The sequence below is a fragment of the Poecile atricapillus genome, chromosome 5, assembly GCF_030490865.1.
Source record: "Poecile atricapillus isolate bPoeAtr1 chromosome 5, bPoeAtr1.hap1, whole genome shotgun sequence".
Taxonomy (NCBI): domain Eukaryota; kingdom Metazoa; phylum Chordata; class Aves; order Passeriformes; family Paridae; genus Poecile; species Poecile atricapillus.
The window spans coordinates 1,149,095-1,173,269 of NC_081253.1; the positions used below are offsets into that span (position 1 = coordinate 1,149,095).

The 24,175-nt window shown below is 46.4% G+C and overlaps 1 protein-coding gene across 1 annotated transcript in view; it reads right to left on the reverse strand.

The window, feature by feature from the left end:
* Positions 1–4,144: 4,144 nt before the first annotated feature.
* GALNT13 (polypeptide N-acetylgalactosaminyltransferase 13) overlaps positions 4,145–24,175 on the reverse strand; it is a 42,501-nt gene continuing 22,470 nt past the window's right edge. Inside the window, exons 9-13 of the mRNA XM_058839847.1 lie at positions 19,412–19,592; positions 16,053–16,192; positions 13,036–13,134; positions 11,488–11,622; positions 4,145–4,502 (exon numbers count right to left, since the gene is read on the reverse strand). Of these exons, the coding sequence (XP_058695830.1) occupies positions 4,362–4,502; positions 11,488–11,622; positions 13,036–13,134; positions 16,053–16,192; positions 19,412–19,592 (696 nt within the window). The 3' untranslated portion in view covers positions 4,145–4,361. The remainder of the gene's footprint in view (positions 4,503–11,487; positions 11,623–13,035; positions 13,135–16,052; positions 16,193–19,411; positions 19,593–24,175) is intronic.

Consider the following 24,175-nt stretch of genomic DNA (forward strand, 5'->3'; position numbering starts at 1 on the left):
TCCGGTTTTATTTGAAGTTTTCCAGGTGCTTTGATCCCCCCAGAGCCCCCCAGCACTGCCAGGACGCAGAGGGGCACAGCCCCTTCCACCCGGGAAGAAATTCCCCGGGAGAAGCCACAAAGCTTAGCCCTGATCCAGAACCGGCGGCGGGCAGGAAATGGGTCCCGGGATGCGGAAAAATGACCGGGAATGATGGAAGAGTTTGTGTGGGAAGGGAGCTGCTGATGCTCCCAGGGGTCAGGCTGGATCCAGGGCTGCTCCAGGACTGCTGCCGTCAGCTCCACAGGAATCTTGGATTGTCACCTTTTAGCCATGTGATCGAGCCCAGCCACACCTCTTGTTTACCCAGTATCCCTTCACCTTCCTCGGAACCGATTCCCAAGGATTTTTCTTGCCTTTGCTTTTCTATTCCAGCTTTTTTTGGTTTTCTTTCTGTCATTACATTAATTTAGTTTCTCACTTCTCTGTTTTTTATTTATTCCAAATCTCTCCTGTTCCACACCCTTTTTTCCTGGGATTGGCAAAATGCCTGTTAATTTTCCCACCAATTAAAGGAAATTTTGTATGGAATTCATCCCAAACTCTGGCCACGCTGGCAGAACCCTCCTGGCGCAGAGATCCACCAGCCTTGCCAGCCTCCCCTCTCCTATTTCTCCTTCCTCCATCCCTGCCGTGTTCCCAGAGGCCTCTCCATGGGCTGGAATTGGGCAAAGCTTCCCTGTGATCCATCTGGGTGTGCCAGAGCCAATCCAAGGGGAGCCATTCCCGGGAATTGCTGCAATTTGCTTTCGTGGGGATGAGCAGATTCCCGGCACCCGCGTTCCACCAGCCATGGTGGGAGGAGGAAATCGTGGGAGTGGGAAGGGAATGATGGACATGGAGATGCCACCCAAAGGGTCCTGGAGACTGGAAGCTGCTCCAGGAGCACTGGAAGAGCTCTTCCCCCCTGGATCGATGGAATTCCCAGCTGATCCCGCTGTGCAGGGACGCCTCCCACTGTCCCAGGCTGCTCCAAGTCCTGCCCAACCCGGCCTGAGACACTTCCAGGGATCTGAAAACATCCATGGAATAACCTGTGCCAGCCAGGAATTCCCAATTCCCAATATCCCATCCATCCCTGCCCTCTGGCACTGGGAGCCATTCCCTGGCTCCTGTCCCTCCATCCCTTGTCCCCAGTCCCTCTCCAGCTCTCCTGGAGCCCCTTCAGGCCCTGCAAGGGGCTCTGAGCTCTCCCTGGATCCTTCCCTTCTCCAGGGGAACATTCCCAGCTCTCCCTGGATCCTTCCCTTCTCCAGGGGAACATTCCCAGCTCTCCCTGGATCCTTCCCTTCTCCAGGGGAACATTCCCAGCTCTCCCTGGATCCTTCCCTTCTCCAGGAGAACATTCCCAGCTCTCCCAGCCTGGCTCCAGAGGGGCTCCAGCCCTGGAGCAGCTCCATGGTCTCCTCTGGACTCTCCAGCAGCTCCACGTCCTCCTTGTGCCGATTATCCCACAGATCCAACCTTCCCACGGCTGCTGCGGTCCCAGCCCAACGCTCCAGGTGAGGTTTCCCATCCCAGGTTTGCGTTGATCCATTTAAACTCTCCTGGGCAGGAGTTCCCCTTTTCCTGGATCCGCTTTTCCTGCAGTTCCATTCCTCACCTGCAATTCTCTGATCTCAGCACCTGGAGGCTTTTCCAGGCTTTAGCTGACGTGGGGATGATGATAAATAAAATGGGTGAAATTAATTATTTATTCCCAGAATTAACAGAGACATTCCCAAACCTGTCTCTTCCAATCCCACCGCCTGGATATGGATTTGAGGGCAGATCCTGCTGCTTTCCCTCGGAAAATCATTTCCAGTTTGAAATGGGAGTGGGAGCAGGCAGACAGGATTTTCCTGACCCCCAAAATATCCTAATCCCTAAATCCCTAAAATAAATCCCAAAAAGATCAGTTTTCCAAGGAAATGAGATGGAGGTTGGTTCCCTCTCTGTAATTTTCTATCAATCCTAAAAATTAACATTTCTGAGAAATTCCAAAGAAAAAGTGGGAAATACCTCCGTGCCTGCATTCATCCCTTCCAAAGCGATTCTTGGGTGATTCATTCCCAGGCTCCACAGCCCATCATTAACAGGAGCAGTTAATTACCTCAAATGCTTTAATTACCAGGGGCTTCAGCAGGGTTTGGTGTCACCTGCAGCTCCAGCCCCCCAGACAGCTGCAGGGACACCCTGGAGCAGGGAATTCCTGAGAAAAGGGATTTTATTGGGGGGCTTTCCGTATTTTTCAGACAAGGAAGCAACTCTGGATGCGGGGAATCTCATTAAAGGAGTTCTTAATTAGTCCTGTTGGCATCTAATTGATTGAAGGGCACTTCAGCAGTGTAGGAAGAATTATAAAATTAAATATTAATACAGAAATTCTATTTATAAAAATCCTAATTTTATAAACACAAAACCCTCATTTTAAAAATAGCTGCGGTTCCGATGCCGAGGAACCTTCGGATGGGACAGGGCAGCGTTGGGAATGTGGAGCTGAACATTCCCACTTGGAATGTTCCATAGGGAAGTGCCAGCCCCCTCTGCCACTGTCCCCAGGACATTCCCGACCTCCTCCATCCCATCCCAACCCCAATTCCCGGCCCCAGGACACACCCAGGGCTCTGGTGTGGCCAAAACCATCGGGAAGGGGATGAAATAAAGAATTGATTCCTCTTTTCCTGAATGGAAATTCCTGTTTAAATTTGATCCTGAGGTTTTCCCGCCTTTTTTTTTTTTTTACAAAGCAGAACAAAACCTCCCCCTTTATTTTGGGGGGAGGAGCTGTTAAATCCCATTTTGTATTTTTGGGGTGATTGGAGGATGAAGAGCAGGAATATTTGGCGGCTGGAGCCCCTGATCCAAGTTATTCCAGGATATTCCAGCGCCATGCATGCCCAGCAATCCCTTTCCCAACTGAACTCCCTCCTGCTTCCCGTTTAATGCATTTATCCAGGAAATATCCTCTGATTTACACCTCACCCACAAAGCCCGGGATGAATCCAGAGCCACCAGAGCAGGGTACAGAAAATACCGGCATTTTTAATGACCCAGTGCATTTACAGAGATTTTTGGGAACTGTGAGGGAAATCCTGGGGAATATTTCCCCACTTACCCGCGCTGGGATCCCGCTGCCCTGGGATTTCAGTCTCCTGAACCCTCTGGGCAATGAGAATTCCCAAAATCCCAGCCCAGAGGCCCGCAGCTGCATTTGGGGTGGCTCCCAAAGGAACGTCCCCAGCACATCCCGGGAATGTCCCTGTCCCCACATCCCAGCTGGAGCAGCCCCCGAGGACCAGCAGCGCTTTGGGAACAGCCACACCCACAAAAGGACGGAGCCCCAAATCCCTAAAACCAGAAAGGAGCCTCTGTGATTCCAGTGGGAATGGGAACACCCGGAGGTGGAGCTGGGAGCAGATCCAGGGACGGAGCCGTGCCTGTGGCTGGTGGGATGTGTTGGGATGGAGGGATGGAGACCCTCCAAGCTCCAGAGGTCTCAGCTCTGGTCCTTCCAGGAGTCCCCTGAGCCCCAGGTCTGGCCCCAGCTCCATTCCCAAGGAAGGAGGGAGAGCTCCATTCCCATGGAAGGGACAGCTCCATTCCCATGGAAGGGACAGCTCCATTCCCATGGAAGGGACAGCTCCATTCCCAGGGAAGGAGGGAGAGCTCCATTCCCATGGAAGGGACAGCTCCATTCCCAAGGAAGGGGCAGCTCCATTCCCATGGAAGGAGGGACAGCTCCATTTCCATGGAAGGAGGGACAGCTCCATTCCCAAGGAATTAGGGACAGTTCCCTCCGTGCCACTCCGAGGTCCCGCGGGTGTCGCTGCTTCCCCTCGGCATTGCCGTGTCTCCCGTGGCCTCACCTCTTGGAATTCCTGGTGAAGTGCAGTCTTAGCCTGATTTTCCCAACACCAGATCCCATTTTTTTCCCAGCAAAATCCCAGGAAGCTTTGGTGCTGTCAAATCCCACTGGGCACGAGAGAACACCCCAGATCCTCCAGGATATCCTCCAGGACATTCTCCAGGATATTCTCCAGGACATTCTCCAGGATATTCTCCAGGACATTCTCCAGGACATTCTCCAGGAGAGCCCAGCACATCCCAGCAGCTCAGGCCACACCTCCCAGGGCCACCTGTCCATGGTGACAGCAACACCTCCACATCCCAACGTCTCCAGGGTCAGCCATGCCTCTGGAATCTCGGGAGCGCTCTGCCGCCGGTATCCGCAGCTCGGATCGCTCGGAGGGACCGGGAACTCGCCGGTGGCTCCGCTGGGACGGGGCTGGGCGCTGCTGGGAGCAGCGGGAGAAGCGGGAACAGCGGGATGTGAGCAGGAATCAGGCTCCCAGGGTCATGTTGCGCAGCAGCCACTGCTGGGAGCGGCCGCTCCCGCATTCCCGCATGGTGGGAACCAGCCGATCCTCCTCCGACGGCTCCGCCAGGCACTGGTTGCTGTTCAGGTGCCTCAGGGTGAGCTTCTGCAAGGGGGGACAGAGAATTCCCGCTGAAACCCAGAATTCCAATGGAATTCCAGTTGGGGAATGCCATGTCCCGGCATTCCAACCCGGTTTGGTCAGTGCGTGGAGCTCCAGGAATCTCCTGGAGCTCTGGGACATCCCCACCACACGGAGCCACCCTGCTCCTCCCTCTGCTCAACCAGCAAATCCCTCTGCACAGGGAAAATAATTCCAGGGAAATCTGATATTCCCAAGGCACAGCTGCTGGATGGAGGAGCTGGGTCTCCACCTGGACACGTGGAATGTTTGGGACCAGAGCAGGAATTGCTGCTGGTGGGAATGTGTTTGCTTGGTATTCCATGGAAACGCTCCTGTTCCCAGGACATTTTTCCTTCTCAGGATCAGCTCCTTCTGATCCCACCACATTCCTGAGGGATGGGAGAATTGGAAGGACACAAAACAAATTGGAAGGAATAAAACACCACCTGTTCCACTGGGAGAACAAATTCCCAGAGAAATCCTGGGAAGTTAAACAGGGAATTCTGCCAAATAACACCAGAGAGGTTCAGTCCCGGCTGAGCTGGGAGCGTTCCCACCATCATTCCCTGGGAGTGTGCCAGGGCCTCACCTCCCAGCCAGGAATTCCCAATTCCCAATATCCCATCCATCCCTGCCCTCTGGCACTGGGAGCCATTCCCTGGCTCCTGTCCCTCCATCCCTTGTCCCCAGTCCCTCTCCAGCTCTCCTGGAGCCCCCTCAGGCCCTGCAAGGGGCTCTGAGCTCTCCCTGGATCCTTCCCTTCTCCAGGGGAACATTCCCAGCTCTCCCTGGATCCTTCCCTTCTCCAGGGGAACATTCCCAGCTCTCCCTGGATCCTTCCCTTCTCCAGGGGAACATTCCCAGCTCTCCCTGGATCCTTCCCTTCTCCAGGGGAACATTCCCAGCTCTCCCTGGATCCTTCCCTTCTCCAGGGGAACATTCCCAGCTCTCCCTGGATCCTTCCCTTCTCCAGGGGAACATTCCCAGCTCTCCCAGTACCCCTGGGAATGGGGAATTTCAGGGTGGAAATCCCGTCTGCAGATCATCCACTGGAGCAGGGCCCGATTTTATGGCAAGGGAACAAACAGGGAAAACCAGGATGGGCAGGAAAATCCTGGAGCCCTGAGGAGAGGGGAGAAAGGAGGAATTAATCCCAAAATTCATCCCAAACAGCCCAGGCTGATGCCAAACCTTGGGATCTCCCTAGGGATAGAGGGGCTGGAATGGTGGGAGCTGCTTGAGGGCTTGGGCTCAAGCAGGAGCATAAATATTGATGTAATATTAAAAAAATATTTATATAAAATAAATAACAGGAGAAAAATAAAATAATATTAAATAGTTTAAATGATAAGATTATATATGATATTAAAATAATATATTAAATAATGTAGATTATATATAAAATTAGTATAAAATATAGATTATACATTATATTAACGTAACATAATTATTTATATTATATTATATTATATTATATTATATTATATTATATTATATTATATTATATTATATTATATTATATTATATTATATTATATTATATTATATTATATTATATTATATTATATTATATTATATTATATTATATTATATTATATTATATTATATTATATTATATTATATTATATTATATTATATATAGAACAATGAAAAATTAAGATACAAAAATATATTAAATAGTATAATGCAGAATAATATAAAATAAGAGATAAAATGATGCTCTCAGGGCTTATAAACACCATTTATATTCATTATTTATAAGATTTCACATAATTATTTCTTTATATATTATTTATGTGTATTATGATTTATATTTAGTGGAAAATATAGCATAATATTTATATATTACATAATAAACATATATTGTTGTTTGTTTTATCTACTGTAAATTTATAATAATTATAAATTATATATTATATATATTATATAATGAAATTATAGAATAATTACCTGGTGCAAATGTGTATATACTGTATTTAATATATTATCAATATATTATTAATATATTATTAATATATTATTGATATATTATTATATTAATAATATATTAATGTATTTAGTATATTTTTAATATTAATAATAATTATTAATATATTTAATTTTAATTTTATTTATAGATAAAAATATAGAAAATAAAGACACATATAGATAAAAACTTTTCAATATATATCTACAAAAAGGCTTTTTATCCTCAACCAAACTCCTGGGAAATTCCAACATGGAATTTGGTTTTCCTACCCCCATCTCTCTATCCTGCTCCACTGAATATGAAAAATTCCATGATAATTACAGGAAAAAAATCTGGAAAAAATTCAACTTCTAGGAAAAAAATCTGGGAAAAATCTGGGAAAACTGTGGAAAATCCTAGGAAAAGCTGAGCCTTTGTGAGAAAATATTTTGCAACTGGAATTATTTTTATGTCTTGGAATAGGAGGCAAATCTTCAGCTCCTGCAGGTTGGAAAAATCACAGTGACAGCAAGAGATCAAGGGAGTTGAATTAATCCAAAATGAATTAAAACTAACAATTAAGACTAATAATTACTAGTAACTAATGATTACTGAGAACTAAGAAGAACTAACATTAAACATTTGTTCTATCCTATGGCTATAGAATCGTCTTCTGTCTTGTTCTATGGAAAAATCTGATATGAAATAAAATTTATTTAATTTTTTATTAAATTCTCTGAAAAAATTTCTATCAAATTCTGAAATTCTATTAAATTTTATGAAAATTCTATCCGAAGGCTATTAAAATTCTATAAAAAAAAATTCCATTAAAATTCTACCAAAAAATTCTGTTAACATTCCAAGGAAATTCCACGAAAAATTCCAGGAAAAGTCTGCAAAAAACGCATGAAAATTTGATGAAAAATATGAAGGAAAATTTGAGGAGAAATTTTCATGGAAATAGAACTTTTCATGTCAAAAACGACATGAAAAAAATGTGTCAAAAATGAGAAGAAATGATGAAAAACGTGTGAAAAAGTGAATGAAAAATTCTCATAGAAATTCCATGAAAAATCTACGAATTCCATGAAAAATTAACGTTTTTGAAACCGTCAAAAACAAAAAATAAAAATCTAAAAAAATACAAAATTTTCCAAAATAAAACAAGACAGAATTTTCGCCGAGCTCCTCCAGCAGAGCCGGAATATTCCTTGGGAATTCCTTACCCCACCACATCCTGGATTTCCTTCCAATCCCAACGTCCCTACAGGAAATAATCGGTGGGGCTGGAATAAACCTTCCTAAAGACTTCCAGGCGGGAATAATTCCTGAGGATCCAGGTCTGCAGGGGGCTCCCATCGCAGGCCTCCACCGTGGGGCCCTGGGAGCCGTCCTCGATCCTGCCCAGCGTCAGGCACGACTGCGTGATGATGTGCAGGAATGTGCGCCTCTGGAAAAGCGGGAACGCTCAGCGGGAACGGCCGAGGGCGGCGGGAAGAGCGGGGAAAACGTGGGAATTGCTACTGGAGAATGGCGACGGGAACGGCGAGCGGGTCGGGATTTCGGAGTTTAGGATTCACCGAGGTGAACGTCCAGAGGGAAATTCATGGAGTGGGATTGAATTCCAGACAAAAATCTCCTCTTGAGAGCATTCCCATGATCCAGAGTGGAATGTGGCTCTCAATCCCGTTCTCCCTACCCCTGGATTGCTGCAATTCCCTGCTGGAAAGATCCAGGCAGAGATGGGGTTTTCCTAGCAGGAGTATCCCAAAACTTCCAGGTTGCTCTTGAGAGCATTCCTGTGATCCGCTGCAGAGCGTGGCTCCCAATCCTGCCTCTCCAAGCCCTTGGATTGCTGCGATTCCCCATGGGAAGGATCCAGGCAGAGATGGGTTTTATTCCTGCACAAACATCCCAAAATTTCCTGCCTGCTCCTGAGACCATTCCCAAGCTCCACCACGGAGCGAGGCTCCCGGTCCTGCCTCTCCAAGCCCTTGGATGGACGGCTGAGATTCCTGCCTGGAAAGATTTGGGCACAGCTGGAGTTTTTCCTGCACAAACCACCCTGGATCCCATTTGGGAATTACTCCATTAAAACCAGAATTCATTAAACATTTATGTGGGTTTGGCTTTTTTTCCCCCAACCACAATTCCAGCTTTTCCTTCCCGGTGCCCATTCCAGGTGGGATGAGATGAAGGGGAGCTTCCACTTCCCTGGATTCTCCCCACTGGCATCACCCCATCACCAAGGGCTGGAATGCTCTTCCCACATCCCAGCTCCTCTCCCGCTCCTTTCCCGTGATTTTGGCTTGGGAATGGAAAAAGTGACGTGAGGATAAAGGAGACACTAAAAATACCAGGGCCAGGTGTCCCTGAAATGTCACTTGGAGGCACTGACAGGGCTGGATCGCTCCGGATCCGCACTCCCTGCTCCCTCCTGCCCGGGAATCTTTCCAGAGGTCCATAAGAAAAGGACCTGGAATTCTCTCTCTGGTGTTCACAGGATATGAAATATCCCAAGGCAGTGGATTCCTCACATGGGGATCAACATGAATGTGGGAATCTGAGCAGGCTTTTCCTGGATTCATGGAATGGTTTGGGATGGAAAGGCCTTAAATCCCATCCCAATCCAGCCCTGCCATGGCAGGGGCACCTCCCCTCCAAATCCCAAATCCAGCCCGGCCTGGGACACTTCCAGGGGTCCAGGGGCAGCCACAGCTGCTCTGGGAATTCCAGCCCAGCCAGGAATTCCCAGTATCCCACCCATCCCTGCCCTCTGGCACTGGGAGCCGTTCCCTGGCTCCTGTCCCTCCATCCCTTGTCCCCAGTCCCTCTCCAGCTCTCCTGGAGCCCCTTCAGGCCCTGCAAGGGGCTCTGAGCTCTCCCTGGATCCTTCCCTTCTCCAGGGGAACATTCCCAGCTCTCCCTGGATCCTTCCCTTCTCCAGGGGAACATTCCCAGCTCTCCCTGGATCCTTCCCTTCTCCAGGGGAACATTCCCAGCTCTCCCTGGATCCTTCCCTTCTCCAGGGGAACATTCCCAGCTCTCCCTGGATCCTTCCCTTCTCCAGGGGAACATTCCCAGCTCTCCCTGGATCCTTCCCTTCTCCAGGGGAACATTCCCAGCTCTCCCTGGATCCTTCCCTTCTCCAGGGGAACATTCCCAGCTCTCCCTGGATCCTTCCCTTCTCCAGGGGAACATTCCCAGCTCTCCCAGCCTGGCTCAGGGAGCGGGAAGCTCTGGAATGTTGGAGCAGCAGCTATGGAGAAGCACTGGGCAAGGGCACAGCTACAGGAGCTATTCCAGGGATCGGGATTTGGCACAGGGATTGCTCCAGACTTACCTCAAAGCTATATTCCCATTTCCCAAAATACTGAGGGAAGGGGAGACAGAAGGAAAGTGGAGTCAGAGATCCAAGGAACATTTTTTGTGCAGCCCCTCAGCTCTCCCCGGATGGAAATTCCGCAGCTTTGCACGGACACCGTGATTGGGGACAAATAGTGGCAATTATCCGGGAAAAAATCACGGAATTCCGAGCAGGAGGGGATCCATAGGGATCATCAATCCAACCTCTGGCCCTGCCAGGAGATCCCAACAATCCCATCCTGTCCCTGAGGGCGTTGTCCAAACACTCTGGAATTATTTACATTGGAATATTATATAATATTATATATATTATATATATTATATTGGAATATTATGTAATATTCCAAGCTCTGGCAGCCTTGGAATAGACCCTGAGGGATCCATCTGGAATAAATCCTGAGGAATTTGTTAGGAATAAACCCTGAGGGATTTTTCAGGAATAAACCCTGACATCACCATCCATCCACAGGGAATTAAACTCCTTCCTATCAGCTGTGACACATTTCCAAGTCTGTATTTTCCCTGGATTCCTTTGCTTGTGTCCCAAGATTTCATCCCTCCCCACATCCAGGGGCTTTCCCTGGATGTCACAATGGGAATCACCAGGCGTGGGAGCCTGGAATTTATTCAATATTTAAACAAATTAAATTAGAAAAGTATAAAAATTAACAATAGCAGGAAATTGTAGAAAATTCCATGGAAATCCCTCAGAGAAATCCCTTTTTTGGGATTATTTCATGTCCAGCTGTGCCTTTGTTGTCCCTTGCCAAGCCAGAATTCCTAAAAATTCCTAAAAACTACCCAAAATCCTTCCATGCAATTCCTGAATAAGTAAGGAAAGGAAAAATCAATGTAATTCCACTGGAAAATCAAATTAATGAATACAAGGGACTTAGGAAATGTCCTGTAACTGCTTCTCTGGGAAAAGAAAATAAATGGAATATCACAACTTGTTGCTTTCTTGGGAAAAAATCCTGGATATTAGGAATGTTTGGAGGCTAATTGATATATAATTAATGGGAATAATGAAATGAAAGGGAAAACGGGCAGCTGAAATCAGAATATTCCAAGGAAAATTGGTGATGAAAAGATTTGCTCAATAAATCCAGGGATAGGGAATGCAATGGGATGTTTTCCAGGAGAACAAGCAGCCAACCCTTGGAGATGCCATAAAAACATGGAGCATTCCTGTTTCAGGAGCTCCATCTCATGGCCGAGCTGGGTTTTACACAATTCCCGGGAAATTCTGCTCAATTTCAGGGAAAATCCAGCACATTCCCTATATTCTTCCAATATTTCATTGGAAGAATTCCAGCCTTCCAGGCAGGAAGGGCGGAGGTGTCCAAGGAATTCCTGGATGTGGCTGGGGACAAGGTGGGGATGGGGCACGGCTGATGATGAGCTGGGAGGGCTTTTCCAGCCTCAGGGGGGACAGCAGCAGGAATTTCCCCATGGAAAGGGCGCTCAGGCCTTAGAAGTGCCCAGGGAGGTTTGCAGTGCCCATCCCTGGAGGTGTCCAGGGAATTCCTGGAGGTGACACTCAGGGCTGGGGACACGGTGGGATCGGGCACAGATGGGATTTGATGACCTTGGAATGCTTTTCCAGCCCCAGGGATGGTGGGATTGTTCCCAAATCGCCCCGGGATGGGGATACCTCGGCGTCGTACTCCCAGAGCTGGTTGCCCCTCAGGTGGTGGCACTTGAGCATCAGCACGGGGCCGTTGAGGCGCGACACGTCCAGGCACAGGTCATCCGTGCGGATCTCCTTGTCCGCCGTGTAGGAAAACACCTGGAACACAGAGAAAGGCTGGAAAAGGCCCGGGAACTCCGGCCCCAGCTCGGGGAGGGACCCCTCAGGAGCTGGAGCCTTTAATCGGAGAAATCCACTGGAATTCACGGGAACTGAAAGGTTTTCCATTGGAGGAATCCATTGGAATTAAAGGAGGAAAAGGTTTCACATTGGAGGAATCCATTGGAATTAAATAAGGGAAAGGTTTCCCTTTGGAGAAATCCATTGGAATTAAACATTAATTAGAATCCATCAGAATTAATCCATTAGAATTAATCCATTAGAATTAAAGATTGGGGAAATCCACCAGAATTCATGGGAATGGAAAGGTTTTCCAGTGGAGGAATCCATTGGAATTAAAGATTAATTAGAATCCATCAGAATTAATAAATTAGAATTAAAGATTGGGGAAATCCATTGGAATTTAGAGGAAGGGAAAACCTTTCCCATTGGAGAAATCCATTGGAATTCAGGGGAAGGGAAAGGTTTCCCATTGGAGAAATCCATGGAAATGAGGCCAAGCTCCAGTGAGGATGGAGGAAGTGACAGGAGGAGATGGCAGGAGTTGGGATGGAGCTCCAGGATAAATCAGGGATGGGAACACGGAGCACCCCGGTCTTTCCCAGCAGGAATGGGACCAGGAGCAGGTGTCTGGAATAATTCCAGAGCTTCCAGGGAATTGGACCGTGCCACCCATGGAAAATTCCACACATTAATAACAAAAAACTTAGAATTAATTAAATTAGAATTAATTTAAAATATGCTTAAAAATCCCTTCATTCTAATTTACATCCCAAACCCCATCTGGAGCAGCCATGCTAATTTGAATATCCACTGGAATATGCAAATTTTATTCTAATTAACCCAGAGTCGCCGGTCACAAGACCAAGAATTCCAATCCACTTTTCTCCTCCCTTTCCAGCCCCTCCAAATGAAACACCCCAGCCCCCTCCCCACTGGAATTCCACTGAAGAACTCAACTTCCATGAAAATCCTGGATATTTCTTTTCCCCCCACACATCCAGAATGGATGGATCCAGCCACGCTTATGGAGATTCCTGCCCAGTTCATTTTAATGAAAATAAATTCAAATTCCTGACCAAATTTCCCGATGTTCGTGTCTAGAATGTTAAATTTATTCTTAAATGACATCAGGGCCCTATTCAATATATTCCCTGGGATACTTCCCATGGATTTGCACCAATATTCCCCCAAAATCTGGAGCTGAAATTGAAGGAAATGGCTGAGTCCTCTTAAAATCCTTCAGCCCCAAACCGAAAATATTTTGGAATTTTCCTTGTTTATTTTGATATTACTTTCACACAAAATCTAGAATGGACTTGAAATAGACATTCAAAATATTCCTAAGGAATTCTTGGCTAAAGAAGCCAATTTTCCCCAGTTTTTCTTTACCTGGTTCCCTCCCATGCCGTGGCAGTTGAAAAATCCCACTTTTTCGTTCTCCTTGCGGCCCATGTTGTCCAAGCACTGGTTGGTTTCAACATTCCTGATCTGGAGAAAGGAAAAGAGGTGAAACATCCCTTAAAATATTTCCTGGACCGGCCAGATTTGTGCAGAAAATTGCAATTTGGAAACAGATCACGTTCCCAAGCAGTCACGGAATGGTTTGGGTTGGAAGTGGCCCCAAAGCTCATCCAGGGCCACCTCTCACTGTTCCATGCCAAGCCGTGAGGGAATTCAGGATGATTATCCTAAATCTGTCAAAATCTCCTTTTTTTCTGCCTGTTCATCCCAGAAAACAACAAAACATCCACCTGGGAAATGCCCTTGGAGGCCTGGTGCTGCTCACCTTTGACTGACACCGTTTTCCCTTGGATTTGAGCCCAGGAGGAGCCATCCAGGGCAGGACATGGATCATTTATGGCCTAATGATGCTGCTCCAGCTTGGCTGGATCAAATCCTGCCCAAACCTCTTCTGAAAGGCAGGAAAATCTCCAAAAAAACCGCACTTCCAATGCCTTCAAAATTCCCCATTTTTCTGCTGCTCCCTGGGCTCGAGGGCTGCAATTCCCTTTTCCTGCTGCCCTGGAACAGCCAAGCCGGGCTCCAATTCCCAGCTCCTGCCTGAGCTGCTGTTTCCATGGAAACCGAGGCCACACTGCACAAATCAGGTGTTTGAATCGCTATTTTCTGCCTTTCTCATCCCATTTTCCAGCCTGCCAACGGGGCACAATCCCACTTTATTTGACATTCCCTAGACAAGTCCTTTCCTCGCTGGAAACCCCCGTTTCCCTTTATTTTGGCAGGATTAAACCTGGAATCCTCCAGTGCCTTTTATTCCTGCCTACAATGACAAATCTCAATGGGAAATCACTTCCCTGGATGTCAAAAAAAAAAAGAAAAAAGCCATTTGTTCCTTGGAGTGCTATTCCAGGATTGTAATTCCATCATCAAATCCTTTGATTGTTATTCCATCATCATCAAATCAACCCATTCCAGAGCTTTGAAAAGGCAGCGTAGGAACAACTCAATGTAATGTTTTTTAATTGTAAATTTGTTGAATTGGAAAGAAATTCCAGCTCCTGGTGGTCTCAGAACCTTGGGATAATCAGGAATATCCGTGATCCTCAGCTCCAGCCTGGAAAACACTCAGTGAGCAAACATTCCTTTAAAAAACAATCCCCCAAAAAGCCATTTTTAGTCTCTTTCTGAACGATAAATGATGATGGAAGGTTCCCCTCTAGGGCTGCATATCCATTGTGTCAAAATATTAATCCCAAACTCCACTTTTCCAATCTCCTGCTCCATTTGGGAAATAAATGTGCCAGGTGAACACTGGGAATAGACACTGGATTTAAAGGGAGATTTGTAAGGAGAGGGAATATGTTTGGAACAGCGACTTCTCCTCAAAAAGGACTTTAAAAAATGGAAATAAAGAGAAATAAGAAATCAAGAGGAATAAGAGACAAGCAGGGAACTCCAGCACCGGAGTCTTGGCTCCGAAGCCACCTCATCCCTTTGGGAATGGATCCATTGGCTCTGGACACTTCCTGCTTTCCTTCACCTGCTGGTTTGTTGTTCTTACTCCTTTCCTTGCTGGTTTTTTGTACCCACTGGTTTTCCTTAGTGACTGCTTCCAGTTCTTACTGGTTCCCTGTATTTACTGGTTCCCTTCATTTACTGGTTCCAGTTCTTACTGGTTCCCTTCATTTACTGGTTCCAGTTCTTACTGGTTTCCTGTATTTACTGGTTCCCTTCATTTACTGGTTCCAGTTCTTACTGGTTCCCTGTATTTACTGGTTCCCTTCATTTACTGGTTTCCTCTGCTACTGGTTTTTCCTTTATTTACTAGTTTCCAGTACTACTTGTTTGCTGTAGTTACTGGTTTCTTGTGTTTACTGGTTTTCTTTACTTGCTGCTTTCTTTACTCACTGGTTCCCTGGATTTACCGGTCCCCTGGATTTACTGGCTCCTTTACTCACTGGTTTCCTGTAGTTACTGGTTCCTTTATCTACTGGCTTTCTTTACTCACTGGTTTCCTGTAAGATTCCTTTCCTTTGCTTACTGGTTTCCAGTTCTTACTGGTTTCCCATACTACTGATTCCCTTCATTTACTGGTTTCCTGCATTGCTGATTTCCTTTACTCACTGGTTTCCAGTACTACAGGTTCCTTTACTCACTGGTTCCCTGCATTACTGATTTCTCTTTCTTACTATTCCTTTACTCACTGCTTTCCTGTAGTTACTGGTTTCCCATATGATTGGTTCCCTGGATTTACTGGTTCCTTTATTTACTGGTTTCCTGCAAGATTCCTTTCCTTTGCTTACTGGTTTCCAGTTCTTACTGGTTTCCTGTACTGATTTCCTTTACTCATTGGTTTCCTGTATTTATTGGTTCCCTGCATTGCTGATTTCCCTTACTTACTTTTCCTTTACTCACTGGTTTCCTGTAGTTACTTGTTCCCTCAATTTACCCGTCCCTCTACTTACTGGTTTCCTGTAAGATTCCTTTCCTTTGCTTACTGGTTTCCAGTTCTTACTGGTTCCCTGGATTTCTTGGTTTTCCTGCTTTCCTAGACTCCCTGCTTTGTGGTAGTCACTGGTTTCCTGGATTTCCTGCTTCCCTTTCCTTACTGGTTTCCAGTTCTTGCTTCACTTACTGGTTTGTTGTGCTCCAGGTTTCCTGCACTTCCTGTTTTCCTTTCATTCCTGGTTTCCTGCAATTCCTTACTCCTTTTATTCCTGTTTTCCTTTCATTCCTGGTTTCCTGCAATTCCTTACTCCTTTTATTCCTGTTTTCCTTTCATTCCTGGTTTCCTGCAATTCCTTACTCCTTTTATTCCTGTTTTCCTTTCATTCCTGGTTTCCTGCAATTCCTTACTCCTTTTATTCCTGGTTTCCTTTCATTCCTGGTTCCCTGCACCCCTGGATTGCCGCATTTCCCGTTTTCCCGCGATTCCCGGCCCGTACCTCTCCCAGGGAGTAGTAGCGCCGCGGGATCTGCGAGTCGGGGTAGACGTTCTCCAGGTACCAGGAGAAGGGTTTGCATCCCAGGCTCTCCCGCAGAGCTTTCCTGACGGAAACGTCTCCATAATCCACCTTCACCACCCCTGGAACGGTGAGACAAGAGCCCATCAAACATCTGGGAAAATCCCGGAGCCGCCTCCAGATCCCAATTCCAATCCAGGTGCTGGGACTGGGAGAAGAGGGATGGGAGTGATGATGGATGATGGATGATGGATGATGGATGATGGATGATGGATGGATGGATGATGGATGGATGGATGGATGATGGATGGATGGATGGATGGATGGATGGATGGATGGATGGATGGATGATGGATGGATGGATGGATGGATGGATGGATGGATGGATGGATGATGGATGGATGGATGGATGGATGGATGGATGGATGGATGATGGATGGATGGATGATGGATGGATGGATGGATGGATGGATGGATGGATGATGGATGGATGGATGGATGGATGGATGGATGGATGGATGGATGGATGATGGATGATGGATGATGGATGGATGATGGACGGATGGATGATGGATGGATGGATGGATGGATGGATGGATGGATGGATGGATGATGGATGGATGGATGGATGGATGGATGGATGGATGATGGATGGATGGATGGATGGATGGATGGATGATGGATGATGGATGATGGATGGATGATGGTTGATGGATGATGGATGATGGATGGATGGATGATGGATGGGATGGATGGATGGATGATGGATGGATGATGGATGGATGGATGGATGGATGGATGATGGATGGATGATGGATGGATGGATGATGGATGGATGATGGATGGATGGATGGATGATGGATGATGGATGATGGATGGATGGATGATGGATGATGGATGGATGATGGATGGATGGATGGATGGATGATGGATGGATGATGGATGGATGGATGATGGATGATGGATGATGGATGATGGATGATGGATGGATGGATGGATGATGGATGATGGATGGATGGATGATGGATGGATGATGGATGGATGGATGATGGATGGATGGATGGATGGATGGATGGATGGATGGATGGATGGATGATGGATGGATGGATGGGTGAAGGGATGGATGATGGATGGATGATGGATGGATGGATGATGGATGGATGATGGATGGATGATGGATGATGGATGGATGGATGGATGGATGGATGGATGGATGATGGATGGATGGATGGATGATGGATGGATGGATGGATGGATGATGGATGGATGATGGATGGATGGATGATGGATGGATGATGGATGGATGGATGGATGATGGATGGATGGATGGATGGATGATGGATGGATGATGGATGGATGGATGATGGATGATGGATGATGGATGATGGATGATGGATGGATGGATGGATGATGGATGATGGATGGATGGATGATGGATGGATGATGGATGGATGGATGATGGATGGATGGATGGATGGATGGATGGATGGATGGATGGATGGATGGATGGATGGATGATGGATGGATGGATGGGTGAAGGGATGGATGATGGATGGATGATGGATGGATGGATGATGGATGGATGATGGATGGATGATGGATGATGGATGGATGGATGGATGGATGGATGGATGGATGGATGATGGATGGATGGATGGATGGATGGATGGATGGATGGATGGATGATGGATGGATGGATGGACGGATGGATGATGGATGGATGATGGATGGATGATGGATGGATGATGGATGAATGGATGGATGATGGATGGATGGATGGATGGATGGATGGATGGATGGATGGATGGATGGAGAACTGCTGGAGACCAGTGGCTGTGGAGGGAATATTTTGGGCACAGTTTGTGCTCCGGGAGAGGATCCCAATCCCACTTTTTGCCCTCCCACACAGGCAGGGAAGAACCTGTTTTCAGACAGAAAATTGTGAGGATTTGCTGTGATTTAGGAGGAAAATCCCTCCCAGTTTCCTCTCCCGGGATCATCTGAACCTCACCTGGCCCAAACTGGGCCAGGCCCACACGTGGCAGCTCCTGGATTCCAGATTCATCCATTCCCTTTCTTTCCTAACAAAGGGACCTCCTCTAATCCCATTTGAAGCGTCTCCAGGATTTCTGGGATTTCTGAAGGCCTCCCAGGCTCTTCCCAAGGAAAACTCCGACTCCTTCTTAATGCAGGCTTAGACTAAACCCAAAAGGGGACTTTTCCTCACTGCTTTGGGAATTTTTCCCTGTTTTTTTTCTTGGATTTATTAAAAACTGCCTCCTGACTCATCCCAGCACAAAGGAAGATTTTCTTGTTATCCAAACAAAAAAAGAAGAAAGTTGCTTAGATGAAAAATCTGCTCAACATCCCAAAAATTACAGCAGGGCTCTCCTCCAGCAGAATTCGATTTTCCCAGGAACCAGATCGCTCCAGACTTTTAATTTGGGATTTAATTACGAGATGTGCCCCTCATCACGCTGAGAATTCTATTTCTCCCTGGGAGCAGCGCCCGGCTCCTCTCTCCTGGGATCTCAGCTCAGGAATGGGATGAGACTTCCATAGTCCATGGGCACTCCCTGCCACACGTGGGGAAGAGAATTCCAGGTGTTGTGTTCCAGGGGGTTCTCCATGCTGGGACCTCTTCTGCCCTTCCCACTGATCCCTTGGGGATTCCAGGGATAACCTGGGCCCCTCCTGACAATGGAGACCCTGAGGGGCTGGAGCGTGGGCAGGGAAGGGAATGGAGCTGGGAAGGGTCTGGAGAATTCCTGAGGGAGCTGGGAAGGGGCTGGAGAATTCCTGAGGGAGCTGGGAAGGGGCTGGAGAATTGCTGAGAGAGCTGGGAAGGGGCTGGAGAATTCCTGAGGGAGCTGGGAAGGGACTGGAGAATTCCTGAGGGAGCTGGGAAGGGGCTGGAGAATTCCTGAGGGAGCTGGGAAGGGTCTGGAGAATTCCTGAGGGAGCTGGGAAGGGGCTGGAGAATTGCTGAGGGAGCTGGGAAGGGGCTGAGCCTGGAGCAAAGGAGGATCCTGAGGGATCTTTTCCCTCTCTGGAATTCCCTGGCAGGAGGGGACAGCCGGGGGGGTTGGGCTGTGCTGGCAGGGAACAGGGACAGGAGGAGAGGGAACGGCCTCAGGCTGGGCCAGGGCAGCTCAGGGGGGATTTTGGGACAATTCCTTCATGGAAAGGGTGGAGTCCCCATTCCTGGAGGGATTTCAGTCCCTGTGGATGTGGCACTGGGGACAGGACAGTGCTGGGAACCGTTGCACTCCATGATCTCAGAGAACTTTCCCAACCCACCCCGTTTCCAGCTCCCGTTTCCCGGGAAGCCGATCCCGTACCGGGGGAGATGATGTAGAAGAAATCCTTGAACTCGTCCATCCACACCTCGGCCAGGCGCCGGTTGTTCTTGTTGATGACGTGGCCGGTGCCCCCCGGGAAGGAGTAGGGGGTGGCCTTGCGGAACACGTGGCCCACGTGGGAGCAGGTGACGATCTCCAGGGAGCCGCCGCACTGCCACACCTGCGGTGGGAACAGGAACCGGCGGGAAGCGTTATCCTCAGCATCACAATTAGCCAGCTGAGTTATTGGGATAATCCCAAAGAATTCCATGGAATAACCCCAAACACTTCCATGGAATAACCCCAAAGAATTCCATGGAATAACCCCAAACACTTCCATGGAATAACCCCAAAGAATTCCATGGAATAACCCCAAACACTTCCATGGAATAACCCCAAAGAATTCCATGGAATAACCCCAAACACTTCCATGGAATAACCCCAAAGAATTCCATGGAAGAGCCCAAAAGAATTCCATGGAATAGCCTCAAAAAACTCCACGGAATAGCCCCAAATAACTCCATGGAGTAACCCCAAACACTTCCATGGAATAACCCCAAAGAATTCCATGGAAGAGCCCAAAAGAATTCCATGGAATAGCCTCAAAAAACTCCATGGAATAGCCCCAAATAATTCCATGGAGTAACCCCAAACACTTCCATGGAATAGCCCCAAATAACTCCATGGAATAACCCCAAAGAATTCCATGGAATAATCCCAATTTTACTTCAGTTTTTTTTTAATTTCAATTATCTATTTTAATTATTTCAATTATTTGAGTTTGGGTTTTTTTTATTTCTATTATTTGTCTCAAATATTTGTCTCAATTATCTTACTTATTTTAATTATTTTAGTTCAGTTTATCTCAAATATCTATCTGTTATTTTAATTCAGGTTTTTTTATTTCAATTATCGATCTCAAATATTTGTCTCAAGTATTTCTCTCAATTATTAATCTCAAATATTTATGTCAAATATTTATGTTAAATATTTGTCTCAATTATTTGCCTCAATTATCTTAATTATTTTAATTAGTTCCATTTTTTTACCTCAAATATCTATTTCAATTATTTTAATTCTTTTAGTTCAGTTCTTTTATTTCAATTATTTATCTCAATTATTTATTTCAGTTATTTATTTCAATTATTTATTTCAATAATTTCAGTTTCTTTTATTTCAATTATTTCAGTTCAGTTTTTTATTTATTTATTTATTTATTTATTTATTTAATTAATTCAATTATTTCGGTTATTTATTTCAATTCCTTATTTCAATTCTTTATTTCAGTTCTTTATTTCAATTCTCTCAGTTCTCTTTTTTTTGTTTAGATTCTTTACCTCAAATATTGATTTCTATTATTTCTTTCAATCTTTAAATTTCAATTATTCCTTTCCTATTTAATTTAATTATTATTATATATTATAATTATTATTATTTATTTCCAATTTAATAATTTCAAATTTTTTTTACAATTCTTTGATTCCAATTCTTTTCCTTCCGGGCCCTTCCTGGTGTTAAATCCCTGAGTTTTGGGGGAATTTTTCACGGGAGCTCCGGCAGAATCCTGGAATTAGAGCTCCTGCGTTCCCATGGCAACCGCAGCGGATCGCGTTAATCAGGGCTCCCTCCGCTCCCAGAATTCCATGGGAATGAGGAGGGATGGCTCCTGTGGGATCCACAGCCAACTGCTCAGGGGAACTTCGGGATGGGGGGTGCCGAGGAATTCCAGAGGGAAAAAATCCCAGATAGGCACCAGGGATGGGCTCATGGAGCAACCTGGGAGCATGGAATGACCCCAAGAATTCCATGGAATGACCCCAGAGAATTCCATGGAATGACCCCAAAGAATTCCATGGAATGACCCCAGAGAATTCCATGGAATGACCCCAGAGAATTCCATGGAATAACCCCAAAGAATTCCATGGAATAACCCCAAAGAATTCCATGGAATTACCCCAAAGAATTCCATGGAATAACCCCAAAGAATTCCATGGAATAACCCCAAAGAATTCCATGGAATAACCCCAAAGAATTCCATGGAATGACCCCAAAGAATTCCATGGAATGACCCCAAAGAATTCCATGGAATGACCCCAAAAGATTCCATGGAATAACCCTGAAGAATTCCATGGAATAGCTCCAAAGAATTCCATGGAAGAGCCCCAAAGAATTCCATGGAATAACCCTAAAGAATTCCATGGAATAACCCCGAAGAATTCCATAGAATAACCCCAAAGAATTCCATGGAATGACCCCAAAAGATTCCATGGAATAACCCTGAAGAATTCCATGGAATAGCTCCAAAGAATTCCATGGAAGAGCCCCAAAAAATTCCATGGAATGACCCTAAAGAATTCCATGGAATAACCCCAAAGAATTCCATGGAATAACCCCAAAGAATTCCATGGAATAACTCCAAACACTTCCACTGAATAACCCCGAAGAATTCCATGGAATAACCCCAAATATACATCAGGGATGTATTCCCAGAGCAACCGGGGAGTGTGGAATAAATCCCAAATACACGCCAGGGAAGAAATCCCAAAATATTCCCCATGGATGTGCTCATGGAGCAATCTGGGAATAACTGGACACACAATTGGAGACGCCTCCATCCCAAATCCCAGCATTCCCTGGCTGTTTTCCCACTCCAGCTGGCAGGAAATTCCTCCCACGGCACCATTTTTACACAGCTCTGTTCCCGGACACTTTTCCAGCGGATTTTTGGCTCTCCCTGGAGCAATCCGCTCCCTGTGCCAGCTGGGATTGCATCTGGGGGAACCTGCACCCTCTCCTTAGGGAAAAGGAATTTTCCAATGTTTCCTAAAAATCCCAAACAAATCAGCCTTCTGGGATACTCCCTGGGAATGTGACTGCTGCCCAAAAATTCCCATCCTGGCTAAGAATTGTGGGATTTCAGGGATCTGTTCCCCACACAGACTATGGAATGCATTCATCCCTCGCTGCTGGGACTCCAGGGAGTCGGGGAATTATGGAATGGTTGGGGTTGGAAAGAGAATTAAATCCCATCCCAATCCATCCAGGGACAGCTCCCACCACCCCAGGTTGATCCAAATCCCAAATCCAGCCTGGCCTGGGACACTTCCAGGGATCCAGGGGCAGCCACAGCTGCTCTGGGAATTCCCAATTCCCAATATCCCACCCATCCCTGCCCTCTGGCACTGGGAGCCATTCCCTGGCTCCTGTCCCTCCATCCCTTGTCCCCAGTCCCTCTCCAGCTCTCCTGGAGCCCCTTCAGGCCCTGCAAGGGGCTCTGAGCTCTCCCTGGATCCTTCCCTTCTCCAGGGGAACATTCCCAGCTCTCCCTGGATCCTTCCCTTCTCCAGAGGAACATTCCCAGCTCTCCCTGGATCCTTCCCTTCTCCAGGGGAACATTCCCAGCTCTCCCTGGATCCTTCCCTTCTCCAGGGGAACATTCCCAGCTCTCCCTGGATCCTTCCCTTCTCCAGGGGAACATTCCCAGCTCTCCCAGCCTGGCTCCAGAACTGGATTCCGATTGGATCCTAAAGGAATTAACCCTTCCTGCTCCTTATCCATTTCCTGTCACAATTCCCACAACAACCAAAGCAGGAATTCCAGAGATCAGAGCAACTCTGGCATCGTCACATCCCTGGGGAAATCCCCTTTTCCCTGTTCTTCCTGCACTACCAGCAGTTCCAGAAATCCCAAATAAATCCCATCCTACCCCGCTCAGAGCTCACATTCCCTGTCCCATCCTGCCTGGATTATCCTAAGGAATTATCCCAAAGGAATTTTTTTTTTCTCTGATGGACAGATTCATTTTAATTCCCTTTCCAAATCCATAGGAATTCCTTTCAGAGCATCAAGTTTTTTCAGGGAATTCTCCAAGCGGGATAAAACCAAGTGGAGAATTTAACAGGAAATGAAAAATTCCAGTAATTCCATCAATAAAAATAACGTTTAGGAATAAATCAATTTTTCCTTGACTAAAACAAACCCTCGGAAATGTAAGAGATTCCTGCCAGGAATTGTCATTATTTTTCCCTAATTAAAAGACATTCCTAAAAGGAATCATTAAAGACTCATCAGCAATGAGAAGGAGCTAAAAGATAAAACAGGGATTTTCCCAAAATAATCAAATTCTACCCCATGGATGCTCTTCCTGGAAATGCCTCTGAGAGCAAAAACAACTGGAAATCCTTGGAATTATTCTTTGGGATAACGATGGAGCTGGATGCAGATGAGATAGGCATGATCCAGGGAAAGAAAGGATAACATTTTTGGGGATTCAGGAGCCCTCAAAATATGGAGGGAAGCTCGGGTTCAGTTTTTTGGGGGATTTCTTTTTTGGGATTTCTTTTTTGGGATTTCTTTTTTGGGATTTCTTTTTTGGGATTTCTTTTTATTATTCTGAAGCAATCCCAAATCTCTCCCCTCCCTCTGGTGATAAATCCTGGATGGAAGAGCAGCTCCCTGTGCTCCGATCCGTCACCTCCCACAGTAGGGTTTGCTCCCAGCACTTTCCTGACCCAAATATTCCAGATATTCCCAAATCCCGCTGGACAGGGGCAGCTTTGGAGCTGCAGGAACCTTCCCGATCCCTCAGCTCTCCTGGCTCCCAGTTTCCCAGGGATTTGTTCCCTCAGCTGGGATCTGAACCCTTTGATGTCCCTGAGAAAGTCACACCAAATATCCCGGGATTTTCAGCTGCTTTTCCTTCCAGAGGCTCCCCATCCCAACAATCAGCACCAGGGGATTCCCACGGCAATATCCTGATTTATT